General features: G+C 34.2%; 1 protein-coding gene across 1 annotated transcript in view; it reads left to right on the top strand.

Moving 5' to 3' along the window:
* The window catches only part of LOC129229557 (activated Cdc42 kinase-like), a 71,376-nt gene extending 65,541 nt beyond the window's left edge, over positions 1–5,835 (top strand). The window contains exon 17 of the mRNA XM_054863883.1: positions 1,453–5,835. Coding sequence (XP_054719858.1) covers positions 1,453–1,671 — 219 coding nt within the window. The 3' untranslated portion in view covers positions 1,672–5,835. The remainder of the gene's footprint in view (positions 1–1,452) is intronic.
* Positions 5,836–18,859: the final 13,024 nt, after the last annotated feature.

The following is an 18,859-nucleotide window of genomic DNA, read 5'->3' as shown; positions in this document are numbered from 1 at the left end:
ATTGCTGTTCATCGCCCATTCATCGCTCGTAAGTGCATGCAGAGGCATTAACTCATTCAATTATAGAAATCATTGTCAAATCAGCATACATTTTTTACGCATTGGAATTTTCCCAAGTGGGCAACAATGAAATATTTAAGAAATCTATATATGTTTTATTAAGTTTAATTTAGTTGTTTTTAAATAAGTCTTTCTGTTGAAACTATTTTTTAATTGATTGCTGTTAAAAATAACAAACATATTGCAATTAATTTCAATGATTTATACATATGTCTTTCAGAAGCCAGTACTGTTAAGTCAAATTTTTGTTAATTTTTATTTCTGTGGGTTTCAATGGGACAGTTAATAGTTATTAAATTGGCACAGACAAGTATGTGAAATAATTACTATTTACTTTTCCGATCAAATTAAGAAAACTAAAATTTCAAAATGTAATGCCTTAAAAGACATTAATTTTCTCTCTCTTCTTTTCTAGGACTAAACAGTATTGACTTCTCTGAGAGACTCATATAATTTTGTGTATGTAGGATTTTACTACGAAAAGATATATTATTGATTTTAAATTAAATATAAATATGATTAAGTTATTTTTATATGCTTTAATCAGAGATCATACATCTTAGTTTTAGTTAATACAATAAGCAAAAATTTTGCTATATTTTTTTTTTTTTAAATTAATGGAGACCACACAGAAATGAATTTTCCAGAGTCCCTAAAAATCACGGCCTGGTGTTGCACTAGTTGTCTTGACTATTCTTTCATTCCTTTGGGGGAGAGAAAAAAAAACTTGTTTCACATGACACATATTAACACTTTAGAAGAGATTTTCAAAAGAGAGAAATTTAGTAAAAACTACACCATCAGAATAATGACAAAAGATACTTTCAGTGCCCCTCTCCCTCCATCCCTCAAAATTCCCATTTAAATAAAGACATCGATTTTTAAATAAAAGTCGATCTTTCCCTTTAAAATCCTATCTCAATTGTTGCTTTGTTCCCTGACAGAGTAAGAAACCAAGGTCATGTGATGCACATCCTTCCTTCATTTGAGAAATATAGTTGACATTAAAAAAAGACAACAGTCTCAAAACAACGTCAACAAACCCTTCAAATCTTCATTGGAGTACAGTACCTAAAAAGCTTCATTAAGGTCATGGCAACAGTCGCTTAAAATCCCCATTAGAAGGAGAATAACTATTCCTATATAACGTCAAGGGTTCTGTAAAAATACCCATTACAGTAAGGAGACCTAGTTGCTAAAAACTCCCATTTGAATGAGGAAAATAATAACTAGAACTGTGCATTAGAAAAGGAGAAATATTCTCCAAAAACCTGCATTTTAGAGTATAGACATCAGTCTCTAAAAACTTCCTATTTTGTTTGATTCTAGTTCAATACAATGTTTTAGAAGTTTCTTCTGTCCTTTTTAAATGTTTTTTTCTCCCTTATTCAGATTGTTACTCCGGAAGAATGTCTCATTGCTTTAAATGAAACAGACTGGAACATGCATAATGCAATCAAGTACATGCGTTTACAGTGTATTTTGAATTCACATCTAATTCCTGTTAAAAACCTCAAACAGACACTAGTGAAATGCAGCTGGGATGTGCGGCAAGCTGCTAACTACCTCCTCGCAACTCACAATGTTAATGAAGACACAACAGAAGTATGACAAGTTAAAAGTTCTCAATTTGAAACAATTTTCTGCTTGAAAAATGTTATGAGCATTGTTAAAATTCCATAGTTATTAATTAATTCGTTCAAAGCTAAAGTGGATCAAATCGTTCATGCACTTGATCGGCTTCAGCAGTGAACGCCTCACATATTGATTGGCATGCTCCTCTGAAATATGGTGCATGTCTTGTTTAATCTAACTATACATTTTGTTGAAGCAATTGTTAAGATCATGATAATGATTGTTACTATCAATTTCGCCTGTGTGGAATTTTGAACTAACATTTACTGGTTACATTTAGTTATACAATAAAAACAATACAAGAAAAATTATTCAAATCTGATTTTCCTATACTTTTAATGTGACTTGTGAAATTGAATGTAATAGTTTAATTTTCACATCACACCTATGCATAGTTTTCATGACTGTGTTTTGTATCATGTAAGTGCATTATTATCTGTCTTAAATCAGTTTGGGCTTTTAAAAAAAAACTTGAAAAATGCACCTGAACTTCTAAACGGCTTAGCAGTCTGACCCAGAAAACCTTGCTCAGAAGTGTAATATATCAGAAGAAAGTGCTTTCATATATTCATGTGTTCAGTTGGTGCATGTTTTTGCATTTATTTATTTGTAGGCTTAAGAAAGTCATGCCTTGTTCTCCTGTACAGTTAAAATTGTGTATGCAGTAAATGTTAAATTTGAGTTTCTTGTACATCTGAAACCTTTGCTCAAAACCAAAGGTTAAGCATTATGTTCAGTGGGAAATACCTGTGGAAAGTAAGGATTGAACAAATCTTCTACAAATTATTTGCAACATTATAGGCATATTACTGTAAATATATTGTTTTGCAATGGTATTAACAGCATAGTTGAAACGTAAAATAGATTAACTCAATTTGTAAAATAAATTGTGGTCAAACCATCAAGATAAAGATTTAAAAGCAAACAGCAAACGATTAAAGTATTAAAATTAAGTTGATCCCACAAGACTTTGTAGAACACTAACAGTTAGGGCAAACCTAACCTGGCAGTGTAGTAATGCTGCAATTTGGATCTGTGTAGTTAAGCACAATGCTGCTAAGTTAGACTTGCCCACAAGTACAGTTAAAAACATTTCGGCGGTTTAAATTGTTTTAAATGTCAAGTTACCTGAACTGCAGCAACTTACTTATTAAAGCATAGTTAGGGTGGAAATAATAGTAATCAACATTAATTTATACTCATTTTAGTGCGTTAACAAATTAGCTTTGTACATGAAGTATATTATTTTTATGTTTTCATAACATATGTCATAAAATCACATGAAAGGTTTTGTTCTTTTCTTGCACTCTTGGTCAACGTGTGGAGAAATAGTTGTTTTAGACCCGGCTATTTAAAAGCTGCTTTCAATCGTTATCTGCTTAACCATGTGTTGGGGAAAAGGTACTAACAAGGTCTAGTGACCTTGGACTAAAAAAAATTCTTAACACTAACCAAATTGGTGTTATACCATTAAAAATTAAAATTACGTTAATAGTGTTAGAGATTTGCTGCTCTACTTTACTCTGCAGATTCTTTTATTTAAGATTTGAAATTTCCCACAATTAGATACCTTATTTTACAATGGATCTAGAAAAAAGAATTTGTTCACTATGATTTTAGACAGTTATGCTTTTAATTTTATGCTTATATGTTTAATGAATGAAATGATTGCAGTCAAATGAAATGTATTCTGATTTTTAAATATTTCCAAGCAGTTATTCAAAGATATTCAAGAATGTAACCTTGTGAAAATATTGCATTTAGCATTTTACTTTATCATGAAACTTTCGAGCTATTCATTATCATGTTTGAAGATGTAACTCTTTACTTTTATTGTTTTGAAATGTTGAATATCATCTCATATGGGGAAAAAACTATGAATTGTTTTTGTTTTTTTTTTAGAAATCCCAAATTGGGAACCTATTTGTAATTTCTTTTTTTATGTTTTGAAAATATTTTTGTAGCTGTTATTCTAAATAATTCGTTAAAAATATTTTGATGAGCTTATTTTGAGTTGAACTAACAACTGAATTAGAAATAATTCATATAAATTTAATCATAGTTTTGGAGAAAGTTCATTTTAAAGTAAAGCAGTATGTTAATGAATAATATGAGATTTAATTATTTTTAGGAAGAAATGCTATGACATTTGTTCAAATTATTCAATTGATCAAAGTTCTATAATAGAACATATACTTTTATTTCAATTCAACACCTTGAGATCTGAAGTCGAGTAGCATTCGCAGAGGGTTAGCTAGCTAGGTATATCTCAAGTCTATGCTAGAAGTAGCCAACTCAAATTCTTGAAAAACTAGCCTTGGAAAAAAAAGAAGCAATCAGAATTTGATTTTTTAAAAAATAGTGCTGTAGTTGGGGGGAGAGAACGCTGCTGGATACTTTTCCCCTAAATGTTTGGCTTTTTATTGTAAAAATAATCCAAATATATGCAAGTAAATTAATTTCAAACCACATTTTCTTTTGGTGAGTCCCCTAAATCCCCAAGGCGTTCCCCAAATATTTTTTTCCATCTACAGCAGTGTATATATAATCATAGATAGATAAATGTGATTAGTTATTTAAAAATTTTTAAACAGAAGATAATAGCTTTGACATCCACTACAGGAATATATTTTTGAGCTTTAAGGGAGGGTACCTGAGCTGCAGATCACCTCCTTACGTCACAGTTCACTCCAGTCACTATTTTTTGCTGGAGTGATCTGAGCCTTAGTACTCCTTCTGGTCAATTTTAAACTCTCTTCTCTACATACTATTTCATTTTTTTTATCTTTCTGAAATTAAGAATAAATCTTCTTTCAAAGAATATATATATAGATGACAGCAACATAGATATGTTTTTTTCTTAAAGGAGATATTCTAAGTTAAACCTAGTGAAGTTCACTCGGCACAAATGTTTTGAAAATGTGACTTTCTAAACAAAATTTGACAAAATCACTCTATTCACAAATAAAACTAATATTTGGGCAAATTTTGTTTTAATGCAAGTAACATTTCATTCTAAAAAATAATTTTTTGATGCAGAACTTATTTTATTCTTGAGATTCTATCAGACTTGATGGTGTAATTTCTTATAAAGTTAGCATTCTTAGCACATTCAAATATTTTATTTATTATAAAAGAAAAATTTATCAAAAACCTTATTGTTAGATTACAAATCATATCCATATCGTCTAAGAAAACATAAAAGGAACCACACATCATTAAAAGAAGTGTGAAAAGAACATACTGAGGCTTAAATAATCAAAATAGCTCAGACTATAAAGTGTCTGTGATATGTTAATGTTTGAAGTAAATTAGCCCATCACAATGTACAAAATTTACTTCAATGTCCTAAATATATTACTATTATAGTCATGATATGGTTTTCTTCAAAACATTCTGATGAAAATCTTTATGAGGAGCTCCCAATACGTGCCATGTTGTTGTCGTTAAAATATTTTTTGAAAAATAAATTCATGAAACCTAAAAATGAGTTTAAAAAATAATAGGCAATAAAGTAATATCTTGCCATCTATGTTTTTAACTGAGGCTCAATGCTATGCATTTCTCGTTTATTTTTGTTCATTGAATTTTAAACGAACAAATTTGTCTATTTAAAAGTTTTCAAAAAGTTTTGAATACCTATGTACTTTACTATTCTTTCTACAAATCTTTAACTGCTTTTTTCTTGGTAAAGATGTAAATATGATGTAAAATATATTCCATTTTAAAAGACTGATGCTGAACAATATATTTTCTATGCAAAATTTTTTCATGCTTTTATAAGCTTTGAATATTTAATATTTTCTTCTGCATATTTAGTGTGTAATGTAAGATTTTGTGATTTTAAAGTATATTTTTATGCATGGAAATTGTTTTATACATTTTACCTGCTCAATAGAAGTATGATTTAATGCCATCAAGCCTGTTTTGAATGTGTTGTTTGTATTTAAAAATAGGGCGACTACAAAGGCAAGTGTTAAATCATTCATTCGTTGTCATGCTCTGTTTTACTGAATGATGTTAAGAAATGCATCACATATTTAGTACAACTATATAGATCTGATTTTTGTAAATTTTTATATTTACTATTGTATAATATATCAGCAATCTTTGTAGAAAATAAATTTTATTGTTTGCTTTTCTTGTATGGCTTCATCTCTTTTTTTTATATTTTATTTCATTTTTATTTATTTTTTCTTTTTCTTTTTTCTTTTTTGAGCCTTGTAACTAGTTACTTTAAGAAATGAAGTTTAAAAAACATCACTTTTAATTCCATTACAATGCTTAACTTCATCTGTTTATTCGAAATAATGAAATTCTTGTTTATGTGACTTGGGGTTATATAATCCAGACATAAATGTTCTTTCTGAATCATTCAATTTTTGTTTAAAACTATCTTAGAAGTTTATTAAGTAATTAGTTAGTATTCTAAAGAATAAAAGATAATTTTGAGTGATTCTTACAAAAGTGCACTTACAAAATTTACCTTTACCCTAGCAATTACCTTTTATTTTCAAACTTATGCGAAAAAAGTTTCATATGATTTGAATGAAGATTCTATAGTTGAATTATAAACTGCGCAGTCATCTTGATTCTTCATATTATTGAAATGTTTTTTATTCTATTTTATCTGAGTTCATGATCTTTCATTTTTCCTGAATAAACCATGATTAATCATAAATTTAAGAGGGAAAAAAATCTATTTTTCTTTTTTGAAATTTATTTTTGGGTGAATACATCTTACATCAAAAAATATATTTTCAATCGCTTTTAAAATAATTGAAGTTTTTGGAACATGATTATGATTACTTTCTTGTGCCTTCAAACAGGCAGAATTTGGATTCTAAAAACCAAAAAAATGATGGTAAGTTGGCAAGTTAGGTTTTTTTTTTCAGACAATATTACCAGTATACCTAGGACGCTCGATTTATTCGTTCAAAGGATGCCGCAGTTAGAGTTGGAGAATTCTTTCTTATTGGTAGGAAGGATTAAGAAGTAATAAATAAAAATATTGCTTGTTAACGTTAAGGACATAGACCACTGCTGCAACTAAAAAGGAGGGTGATTAGACGACAGCACCCCAAAAGATGCTTTTTTTTTCATTGGCTTAATTAGCAGATTTTAACTTTGTTATTGATCAAATGACCTTCTCTAAAAATAATTAAGAACTTCCTCAGGATTGGCTGATGGTGAAAAAAATCAAGAGTTGGTCTTGGTATCCTGGGGGAGTCCTCATACTACCCTTATGTCCAAACAATGCCCTCAAGATCCTGAGTAATCCTCAAGTTGTCTGCCCTATTTCCTGGTGTTATACTGATAAAACCCAGAGGATGAGCTGAAGATCACCAAGTTTCCTGCATTTTAAGGACGAATGTTAGAAATTTGGAGGGGGGCAATTATGACAAAGCATAAACACCCTGCCCAAGGGCGCCCGTATAGGGGGGCTCGAACCTCCCAGCTTAGAAATTGAAATTCTTTTGTTTTTAGTACTTTTTTCTTTGCAAAAATGTAAAAATATTTCTTCTCCAGCCATTAATGAATAAGTGATTAAAAATGTCCAATTTTGATGACTATAATCTGTCCTGAAATTGGTTTTCACGTGGAAAATAATCAGGCTAAACCATGGTTAAAATATCTGACCCCCTCCCCCTTTCAATTCTGCATATGGGCGCCCATGACCCTGCCCCATTCCCCCCCCCCCACCCCAATCTGAAGCTAATTGGAGGGTGAAGTTGTACAGCCAAGCTGCAATTTTTCGGCAAAGAAAACTGCCACCCACCATATTTATTTCCTAACGTGTTACTATATCAATTTTTAATTTTAAAAAAAAGCAGAGAAAAGGGAATTCATAAGGTGAATTTAGTACTGAGTTATTCTTTATGTGCTATTTATTGCTGTGAAGAAAAGATAGATATTAAGCTACAATATCAAAAAAAAAACAATTTTAATATTCCTTTCAACGTCAGAAGACTGATGAAGGTGAGAATATCGGTGTAAGTTCTCAGGAAAATACTTGATATGAAGCTTTAAGAACAGAAGCGGCGATCGGGGTCTAAAAAAATGGAGGGGGGGGGGCAAAAAAAATGACAACGAAAAGTCGCAGGATTTTTAGCGGCAGCAAAAAAAAAGTACAAAATTTTGCTGAGATTGATTTTGAGAGCATATGAATAATTGAATCAAATGAAACACCTTAACTTACGTTTTTCTCAAGCTTTTGATGAATTATGTACACAATAACTTTCCCCGAAGAAACACTTAGACATATGAATTAGACTAACATTATTTACCATTTACCCCAAAGTGTTTTGAGATGTCACAAATACTAAATTTCATTAAGCAAGTATGGCTTGCTTAAATAAAACAATTGATTTACTAATATCAAATTAATGAATACAAAAACTAAAGTTACTGCTTATGGGGCTAAATAATGTTTCGTAAACAGATAGAAAGTTTTACAAATAATTATGATCTGAAGATTTTGAAACTTTTACTTATTACAACTTTGATGAAGGAAATTTGAGATTCCTCCGAAATAATCAAAGTTAATTTTAGGCTATCTTAGATAACGCTAGAGAATCGGAGCTTCTCTCAGAAACTTTCTGAAACTGAAATATTAAATACACAATCTAAAGCCAGGGGTGCCTCCCCCCCCTCAATATCGCGGAGACCCCCAAAAATGAAAAAAATACCCCTTAAAACACACATCCTAGGTGGGCCCCCCTTAAGCTATCTTTGGTGAAGTCAAGGGAATGAGAAAGATTCGAGGAATCTCTCTGAAAATTTTTCGATACTAAAGCGCAACTTTAGGGAAATATTCGTCCGAAAATTTTACAAATTGAAAACAGAGGCCCACATTTCAGACTATTTAATCGTGGGAATTCGGTAAAGAGTGCGGTGGTTCGGAAACCATCCTCCAGAAAGGTTTTGAAACTGATGTACTAAAAATGCATTTTTGACTATCTATAATGACCTGAGGAAAACGATCAGTCTTTAGAAGCTGCCCCAGAAATTCGGTGATAGATTAGTTTTAAAAACGCATCATTTTGTTCCAATATTTGTTGAAAGGAGATAAGGGGGTAGGGAGCTTTCTCTCGGATTCTTTTTTAAATTTAAGGCCTAAAAATTCCATTTTTTTGTTATGTTTAGTAATATTATTAGGTTTGAGAGTTCTCCCGGTAATTTGCGGCGTCGATGAGGCTCAAAAATGCAATTTTTAATTATCCGGATTTAGGGGAGTTCAGGCGGGGCTACTGCCCCTGGGCCTCCACAACAAAGGGGCCCCCACAATAAATTTTTTACAAAATATCCTAACTTTCGCGGGTCAAAAAATCGAAAATATCGGATACATACATATATACCAAAATATTCGGATATATGTCAAAGTATCGGATATTTTTGAAAATATGATGATCTTTTTGAATCCTGATTAGGGGCTTCCACTCCTTCGTTTCCCCGGGGCCTCCACACTTCCAAATCCGGCCCTGATCTTAGGTGATGTTAGGAGAAAGGATGAGAAAATTGGAATCTTTCCATTCTAAAATTATCTTTGAAGACGTTAGGTTCAGTGACGGGAAGGAAGAGAGCTTTACTTGAAATTGTTGGAATTTGAAATCCTTAAAATGCCAGTTTCGATTATTAGAGAAGAAATGTGGGTAAAGCTCGGGCTCCTTTACCTCTCTGGAAATTTTCAAAAATTGAAGTAAAGATGCAATTTTTAGCTTTCTTTTGTGACATTAGGGAGGGGGAAGAGGGTAATAATGCTTTCACCAAGAAGTTTTTTGTAACTGAAGGCATAGGCGGATTTATGGGGGGGCAAAGGGGGGCAATGCCCCCCCCCCAGTTTCGGGAGGACTTTATGCGGTAACAACACATCTTCCAAAAACTAAGAAAAAAATAATATTATTTTTCTTTTTTGAATAGTTCAGAAGGGCATAAGTGGATTTATAGGGGGCAATGCCCCCCAGTTTAGGGAGGACTTTATATAATAACAACACACCTTCCAAAATCTTAAAACAAAAAAATCAAGACTTTTTCTTTTTTGAATAGTTCAATGAAAATGAAGAGAAAAGCGAATGTCCTTTTCTGATGGGAGAAAAGAAAAGAGGGGCGAGGGGGTTACGAACATTAAATACAAATAGTACAGCTGTCACTGAGGTGCTGAAAATGTGTCTAAGTTCACTATTCTGGACTGAAAACCATTTGGGCAAGTATATGAATGAAAATATAGGCTAAACGAGCTATACATTAAGCTGCAACACTTATAATAATTGACGATTATTTTAACAAATTAGAGCCTAAAGCAAAGGGGAGAAACCCCCCCCCCCCATTCGCGCTAACAGAACGATCTACTTGCTATGATTTGTGTCCACATTTCAAGTTATTTGTGCATAATATTTATGTTAGTAGATTAATTGGCCTTTTGAGAAATTCTAAAAAAGTTTTTTTCCCCCTTCTCTCTCCCCCTCTTTTTTTAAAGAGAGAAGAGAGAGAGAAAATAAATACTACCGCACACTGAATAAATTTCAGTTATCTGAGTATTCTGATTAAATGAATCTTTTTACTAGAGGGAGAGTACAATTTTACTTACTTTATAAATACTGTTCTAAAAGTAAGGTGTCATAATCATCTAAGTCTAAGTGAGTCAGTCCTTGTCATTATTGAAATCGAAATGATTGAGTCATCAAAAGTTTTGGAAAAATTTGCTGAAATTTTATAAAAGTCTATAAAAACTTAAAAAAGATTGGTAAAATCATAAAAATCCTTTAACCGTAAAAACTGACGAACTTTTGTAAAAATTACAAAAAATCAAGCAAAAATTTGCAGGTAAGAGTGAATTACAAACAGGGCCGAATTTGCCTATAAGATAAACAAGCTATTGTTTAGGGCCCCTGCTTTGAAGTGGGTCCCTAACTCCCCAAAAGGATTCATGATTCGTTCCTTAAAAAATGGAAATTGCTTGAAAAAACTAATTTCACTTTTAAGTACTTGAAAACTTTGAATATTTGGAAACATGTGGCTACAAACCTTAAATTTTAAAATTTCTAACAAATGGTAGAGGGGGAGGAATGCCAAAATATGCCTAATTCAGCTCCTTGCCACATCCTGTATTAAAAATGTAAAAATCATGGTTCTCACATTTGTAACATATTATTTGAAATAAATTTTTGTGACTCACATGTTTCATATCTTGCTATTTATTTAATCCCGAATTCAGTATTTTGGAAATTCTTTTGTATTGATTGCTTTTATCTTACTTCTGCATAATGTCTATCTGTTTAGCACGGAAAAAAATACACACTACTTCAATTTCTTTTCGTTTTCTGCCCCACTTGCAACTGAAGAAAAGTTGTTGTCATGAGAAATCTATGGTTTCTTTTTTCTTTTAAATTTAAAATAGCTATTTTTCATAAAGTTAGAACAGGGCTGTAAAAATTTACAATCAAGTACTAAAATATCAGAGACTGGAAAGCACAAATGAAGTGCGTTAAATAATTTTATTTATTCTAGAGTCCTTGAAAATAATTAGATAAGCCTTTGAAAATCCTAAGCAAAGTGGACTCCAGTTACTTCTACTGCATATTGTTAATCCGAAATGGGAAGATTGGGCGCCGCATATTGGGCGCCGGGGACTTTGGCCGCCGAGCATATTGTGCCCAGTATTCCCGGGGCCTAAAATGCTCGGCGCCCAATGTTTCCGGCGTCCAAAATGCTCGGCGCCCAATCTTCCCGGCGGCGAATTTTGAAATGCTCTCAATACTTACGTTATGGTAGCTACCGGTTAGTTAACCACGTGACAGCTAATGATCACGTGCTCCAATCAACTGCTTAGAACGGTAACCGGTTGATCGTAGAACGCTGCGGTTAGTAACCGGTCGACCTGTGAGGTTCGTCGAACGCAAGGAAAGCTCAACTGGTAGCTACCGGTTAATCGATCGCGTGACATCTAATGATCACGCAGCGGTTAGCAACCGGTTACTCAGTGGTCGACCGGTTAGGATCGCCGAAGAAAACCAATTACAATACATTGGCGAAATGAGAAATAAAAACGAGCGCGTTCTATTAAACAGCATGGTGACCTGGATACATTAAAGCCGAGTAAAATGTAAACAGAGCCGCCCCTTTAAATTGTGAGGTAGAAATTGCAATGCGAAATATTGCTGTTTAAAGTTTTAGTTCGTTTTAATTTCACGATTTACTGTTTTTGTGTTGTGAAATATTTCCGTTTTCGTAGGGTTTCTTCTGAATCTTAATTTACGTCTGTATTGTTGTTATGTTTGGAAAACTTTCCCCCAACTACCAATCACTTCTGAAGTGCTCCAAATTCAGAGTTAATTACAATACAATATGAATAGCAACCCCTTCTGCAAGTTTTCCGGATTTTTCGCATGCCATGAATGTAAGGGAAAAAAACGGAAACGAACAAGTTCAAAGGGTGCAAGAATGCACTAGCCAACTATCACAGGTGCTATGAATTCAAAGTCAATTATTCAATATTTGCTGTAAACTTCTTTGATAGGGAACATTTTAATATAATTAAGATTTTGGTGCAATCTGCAAATTGTTATCAATTATCAGCAGTGGCGGATACAGCCGGCGGGCAACCGGGCATTTGCCCGGTGGGCCGGTCATGCTTCGGACCGATCAACTAACAGTAAAGTCTTTCGGGCCTGTCTACTAAGAGCAATATGCAAATTTTGCGCGCATGTGTTTAGAATAACGCAAATTCGAAAAACAGAGCCTCAGCTCCTCTTTACGCATGGGCCAAAGATTGCGGGTGGAGGGAGGCAGGGCCGTCTCCAAGAGGGAGGGGGGAGGGAATTTCTGAAATGGGGCTGCCCACGGCCTGATTATCATACAGGCTGACTAGGCCTAGATCTGGGGCCCCATGTTCCTAAGAGGCCCCAAATTTTTTAAAGAATTATGCATTGCATTGCAACGACATGAAAAATACATGTATTTTTTTAAAAACAAAAAAGTATGACTTATTAATTGGAAAAAAACTTCTTTGAAGGGGAATTTTTAATCATTCTGCTAGTAACGAATTTACTTGGTCACGATTATGAGGGGGCCCAAAGGGGATTCATAAATACACATAAGTGATTTATACATAGTTATGTGATTAGACAAGGAGGCCCCCAAAAGTGCATTCGTGATTTAAAAATGTAAATCAAACACTGCATAGTCTTCAGGGGTCTCCAAATTAATGTGGGCCTAGAGCCTCACTTTTAGTTAGTCGGACCCTGGGGCTGCCAATATATTTTTAGCGGTGTAATAAAAAATAAATGAATAAATTAAAAAAAAAAAAAAACAGGGAAAGCTTAGAGGTCGTAAAAAGTTAAAATACTTTTGGTATCTTTGACGCTTTTATTTATAAATGACAGTTCACAGTTGCTCTAAAATGCAACTTACGACAAGGGCCGATGTGAGATCATGTCAGCTTAGTTGGAGAATAGGGGGCCCGGCTTGGAATTGAACTCGTGTAGAGGGTAAAATATTCTAATGGTGAAAGGTGTAGAAGGAGGCCTGTGAAAAAAATTGATCTATGTCACTTTTTAACCGGATCCGTTTTTGCTCTCGGCGACCCCGTTTATAACAATTGGAATAAAAGTGACAAAATATTTTTCTTCCGTAAAATTATTTTAAAAATGCAGTCTTAAAATACCATTGAGGAGCATGAAAGACTCTAGGTTATTAACATTCAGGCAAAATTAACAAGGCCAAAAAAAAAAAAATTTTTTTTAGAGCTCTGAATATATTATTATCATTAGCATACAAATGAACTCACACCTATTAGACTATAATGATTTAGTACAGTTAAGGAGTGACACAAGCTCGGAGCATAAAACAATCGAAATGGAAAAGCTTACAGTTCCTGGGGCCAATGACTACTGATTGCGAGTAGTTGCCCAGTAAGCAAAACATCTTGCCTCAGTATTGCATAAAGGTTGACATGCAAGAAAAATCATCTTGCATTAATGCTGCCTCAATCTTGTTATGTTACTCCATTTATGCTGTCAGCAGGCTGCCACAATATTGACTGACAAGGTATATGCAGCATAATATCAGGAAAATAACAAGGTAGGCTGCTTTTGTAATATTGCATACGTATTGATATGACAGGATAATATCAACATGTTGTCATGACAGCATGAAATCAAGGTCTAGGCAAGATGATCTTGCTTTTGTAATCTTGCATAGGTATTGATGTGACAGGATAATATCAAGATGTTGTGATGACAGCATGAAATCAAGGTTTAGACAAGATGATCTTGCTTTTGTAATATTGCATACGTATTGATTTGACAGGAAAATGTCAGGATACATTGACATGACAGTACGAAATCAGCACGTTTGCAAGGTGTTTTATCTATTTATTTATTTGTATTATTTTCACTTTAAACTCGAGAATTAAATTTCATTCTTTAATTATTTCTGTTATTCTTCAAGATGGTTTCTAGCCTAAGAATATTTTCTTAAAGCTGACATCTGATCGGAAATTCATATAAAGGTATTAATAGTACTCGCAATTTAATTTAAAGAATGAAAGTTTCTTCGTTTTGCGTAATACTTGACTTATTTTTTAAATTCATGTTTCTAATTGTATTATAAAGACATAAAATGCCTAGTTAGGAATAATTGCGGAAGTTTTTATAGCACATTTAAGAGTAAAGATAGCAAAATAATAAATAAATAAATAAATACAATAAAGTACATTTCCAAATGGATGTCAGCATTAAAAATATCCATGGACAAAACATATGAATTTATCATAAAGAATAACATAAATAACCATTGAATAAAATTAATCTTACTCGTGAGATTGGAGTGATAATATGAAATTCTGGACTTCATGTCCTTTTTTTCAAAGTCTAGGAACGAAAAAAGTAATTTTCGGCCATTTCTAACATTGATCGCACATCGTCTGCGATATGACTTGTTTAGTACTACATTAAAAAACAAATGCAGTTATCAGTCATTCATAAGTTATTCCTAAAACAATACTATTCCACACTAATAACTAAGCAACCAACTTAACGAAGCCTAAAGAATACAAGGCCACGTGCTCTGAACCGACTGAATCGAAGGTCGACTTAGGAAAATGTGTCAGCAATGCGAGGGACGCTGGGTAGAAAGAACTGTGCGCATGCGCAAGTATTGACGAAGGTCCACCTGTTCTATTGTGTACTAATACAAATACAAATACAAACACAAATACAAAAGTGACGACCAGTAACAGGCTCTGGGCCCAGCTAGACTGGTCCTAGTCAATTTACAATCCCCAGTGAAGATCAATGGCCCTCTTAAAACTATCTACTCCCTTGCTCATTACCACCTTTTCCGGTAAACTGTTCCAAGGTTCCACTACCCTGCTAAAATAATAATTTTTCCTAACATCCATGTTAGCCTGAGATTTAAATAGCTTAAAACAATGACACCTTGTCCTATTTTCAGTGCTAAACTTCAGCCCCGTAACATCTTTCAATTTAATAAATTTAAACAACTGAATCATGTCCCCTCGGTCTCTTCTTTGCTCAAGACTATACATTTTTAGCCTTCTAAGCCTGGAATCGTAGTCTAAATGAGAAAGTCCATTTATTAGCCTTGTAGCTCGCCTTTGAACCCTTTCCAATGCATTAATGTCTTTCTTAAGATAAGGAGACCAAAACTGAACAGCATACTCCAAATGAGGTCTTACCAAACTTCTATATAAGGGCAGAAGAACTTCTTTAGATTTGTTTGAAATAGATCTATTGATAAACCCAAGCATCTTATTGGCCTTGTAACTAGCAATGCTGCATTGTTGGCTAAACTTTAAATCCTGACTTATTAAGATCCCCAGATCAGTAACTTTGTCTGCTTGACTAATGACTGAACCTTGCAAATAATAACTTGTACGCTTATTTCCATGCCCTAAATGTAGCACTTGACATTTCCCAACATTAACAGCCATACCCCATTTATCAGCCCACTCCGTAATATGATCTAGATCCTCTTGCAGCTGTTTTGCTTGTTCTTCATTTTCTACAGTCCCCATAACTTTGACATCATCAGCAAAACAATTCATGTTCCCAGAAATAATTTTGTGAATATCGTTCATAAAAGTCTCCTTGAACCCAGTCCCTCCTTGAACCCTCCAAAAATTACCTTGACGCCGACAGCATGAAATCAATATCATCTTGACGGCGTCAACATGTATGCAATGTTGTTATTGTAAGGTAATATCAATATTGATATTTTAAGATGAATGCAATGTTCTATACGTGTTGTTATTGTAATATTACTTTTTAATCTTTATGCAAGCTTTATGCAGTATGAAACACGTCAATATTGACGCCGTCAGTATAATATCAAGATCTGTCACGGTTGATGCAAGAAATTTTGCTAGTAGGGTGGTGGTAGCCAAACGTGTCATTTTAATTTTTCTAGGAAATGGAGGGGGGGGGAGTGTGCAAAGGCTGACACTGGTCGCTCAAATTCTCACGAGCCCCACAGAGCATAGAAGCAGTGACTCAACATCTTCCCACCCATCCTTTCCCCTTTTCATTTTTTTTTTATAAAACTAAAAACTGAGACAGATGAAGGTGAAATTAAATTAAATGAAAAGGATTAAATTCTTTCCTGAGACAAAATGTATTTCTTAGATCATTAAATGGTAGTATTTTTTACAGATTTTCTCACGACATTTTTATTGTTAAAAAACTTTATGAAATAACCAAAATCTTCAACATATTGTTCAGAGAAAACCAATAAATTAAAACATCAACAACATAAGAGAAGCGCACTCAGATTGTATTTCAGTTACTATTCTCAAGTATATAAAAAAAAATCAACAGTCAAAGAAACTCATTTTGAAACAGCATGTATTATCTACCATGTTAAAATCTGTTCTGCGTCTCTTTCCATGTGAGTTTATTGCGAATGTTTACAGCAAGCAGAATTTTCCAAACATAACAACAATACAGACGTAAATTAAGATTCAGAAGAAACCCTACGAAAACGGAAATATTTCACAACACAAAAAACAGTAAATCGTGAAATTAAAACGAACTAAAACTTTAAACAGCAATATTTCGCATTGCAATTTCTACCTCACAATTTAAAGGGGCGGCTCTGTTTATATTTTACTCGGCTTTAATGTATCCAGGTCACCATGCTGTTTAATAGAACGCGCTCGTTTTTATTTCTCATTTCGCCAATGTATTGTAATTGGTTTTCTTCGGCGATCCTAACCGGTCGACCACTGAGTAACCGGTTGCTAACCGCTGCGTTCTATCATCAACCGGTTACCGTATTAATATGAAGCACGTGATCATTAGATGTCACATGATCAATTAACCGGTAGCTACCAGTTGAGCTCGGCGAACCTCACCGGTCGACCGGTTACTAACCCCAGCGTTCTATGATCAACCGGTTACCTTTCTAAGCAGTTGATTGGAGCACGTGATCATTAGCTGTCACGTGGTCAACTAACCGGTAGCTACCGCAACGTAAGCATTGAGAGCGTTTCAAAATTCGCCGCCGGGAACATTGGGCGCCGAGCATTTTGGACGCCGGAAACATTGGGCGCCGAGCATTTTAGGCCTCGGGAATACTGGGCACAATATGCTCGGCGCCCGCAAAGTTCCCGGCGCCCAAAGTGCTCGGCGCCCAAAGTTCCCGGCGCCCAAAATGCTCAGCGCTCAAAGTTCCCGGCTCCCAAAGTTCCCGGCTCCCAAAGTTCCCGGCGCCCAAAATGCACGGCGCCCAAAGTTCCTGGCGCCCAAAATGCTCGGTGCCCAAAGTTCCCGGCGCCCAATCTTCCTAGACCGTTGTTAATCTGTGTAGCCAGGGAAAAAAAATGATACACTACCTTTCTTCCTTTTCGCTTTCTGCACTCTACATATAATTAAAAAAAGGTTATTTCAAGGAGAAATCTATAGTTTATTTTTTCTTTCAAACTTAAAATGGCTGTTTCTTACAAAGTTTGAACAATATTGTACAACTGTATAATCTAGTTATCAATTTCTATGTCTATCCAATTAACCTTTATAAGGCTACAAAATGCAGAATTTTATCTCCATTTTATAAAATTTCCTCTGGGGGAGAAACCCCCCCCCCCCCTAAAATTGGAGATATTGTACTTCCCACTTAAAAGGGAGCCCTGCGTCACTCTCTTGATACCAGCTCAGCTCCCTCTCTTAAGGTCAATTCAAAAAGGACAGCATGAAAACACACATTAATGAAAACGACAGACAAAAAAGTAAAGCATGGACTTATGCATCACAGGAAACAGACGAAAACATGGGATTGGGGGGCAATAAAAATATTGCTTTAAAAAAAAAAAAGATTAACCTGCTCCCCCAGGAACTCAGTCCTAAATCCGCCTATGACTGAAGGTCTAATATAAGGGGAATTTTAGGATCTCGTAGGTCTCGTCGATGGGGTTATATGGTCCTCTTTTGAGTCCGTGCTTTTGAAGTCACACTTGAACTTGTTGCCGTCTAAAGTGACCTCCCCCTCCCGGGACAGTATGGGAATCACTTTTCCTTTCATTATTACACCACAGGTAAAGAGATTAGAGCATTAGAGGGAAAGGAAAAGTGGAGGAGGCCTTTATACGGTTACCGTTTCCTGCTCCATATGTTCACCGTGACATTGTTTTTCTGTGTTTCACCGTGATTGTTCAAAACGATTCCGTTGTTGATTTGCTTATGAGTTAAAGAAAAAAGAGTAACATTTCTGCGTTTCTTGACGCTTTTTTATATATTTGTTTATTGAAAATATGATGGGGAATACTTTCCGCACTAAACTGAAATCCTTTCCCAAATCAAAATAACACTCTCACTTTTTTATTTACATTTTATTTATTGAATGTTCTTTCGAAATTTTCCAGTCTTTTCATGTTCGAAAAACCTCTGCATGTTTTTGTTGATCCTACACTGACCTATTTGATTTAGAACTATTCTGCATGAACTGATTGAATTCCATGCACAAAAAGAAGTTTGAAGCTGAAAATTGATAGCTTCTGTTTGAATTGAAATTAAAATTTTCTACATATTCAAAGAATTTCAAAATTTTCATTCCTTTGCCAATAAAATACAAAAACTGAATTTCAAGTGCATTCCGCAGACGATGTGAAGCAGGCCATTGCGCATGCGTTGTAGTAAAATTCAGCATGGTTTCT

This window comes from Uloborus diversus, chromosome 9, assembly GCF_026930045.1.
Source record: "Uloborus diversus isolate 005 chromosome 9, Udiv.v.3.1, whole genome shotgun sequence".
Taxonomy (NCBI): Eukaryota; Metazoa; Arthropoda; class Arachnida; order Araneae; family Uloboridae; genus Uloborus; species Uloborus diversus.
This window is presented reverse-complemented; position numbering and strand designations above follow the sequence as displayed.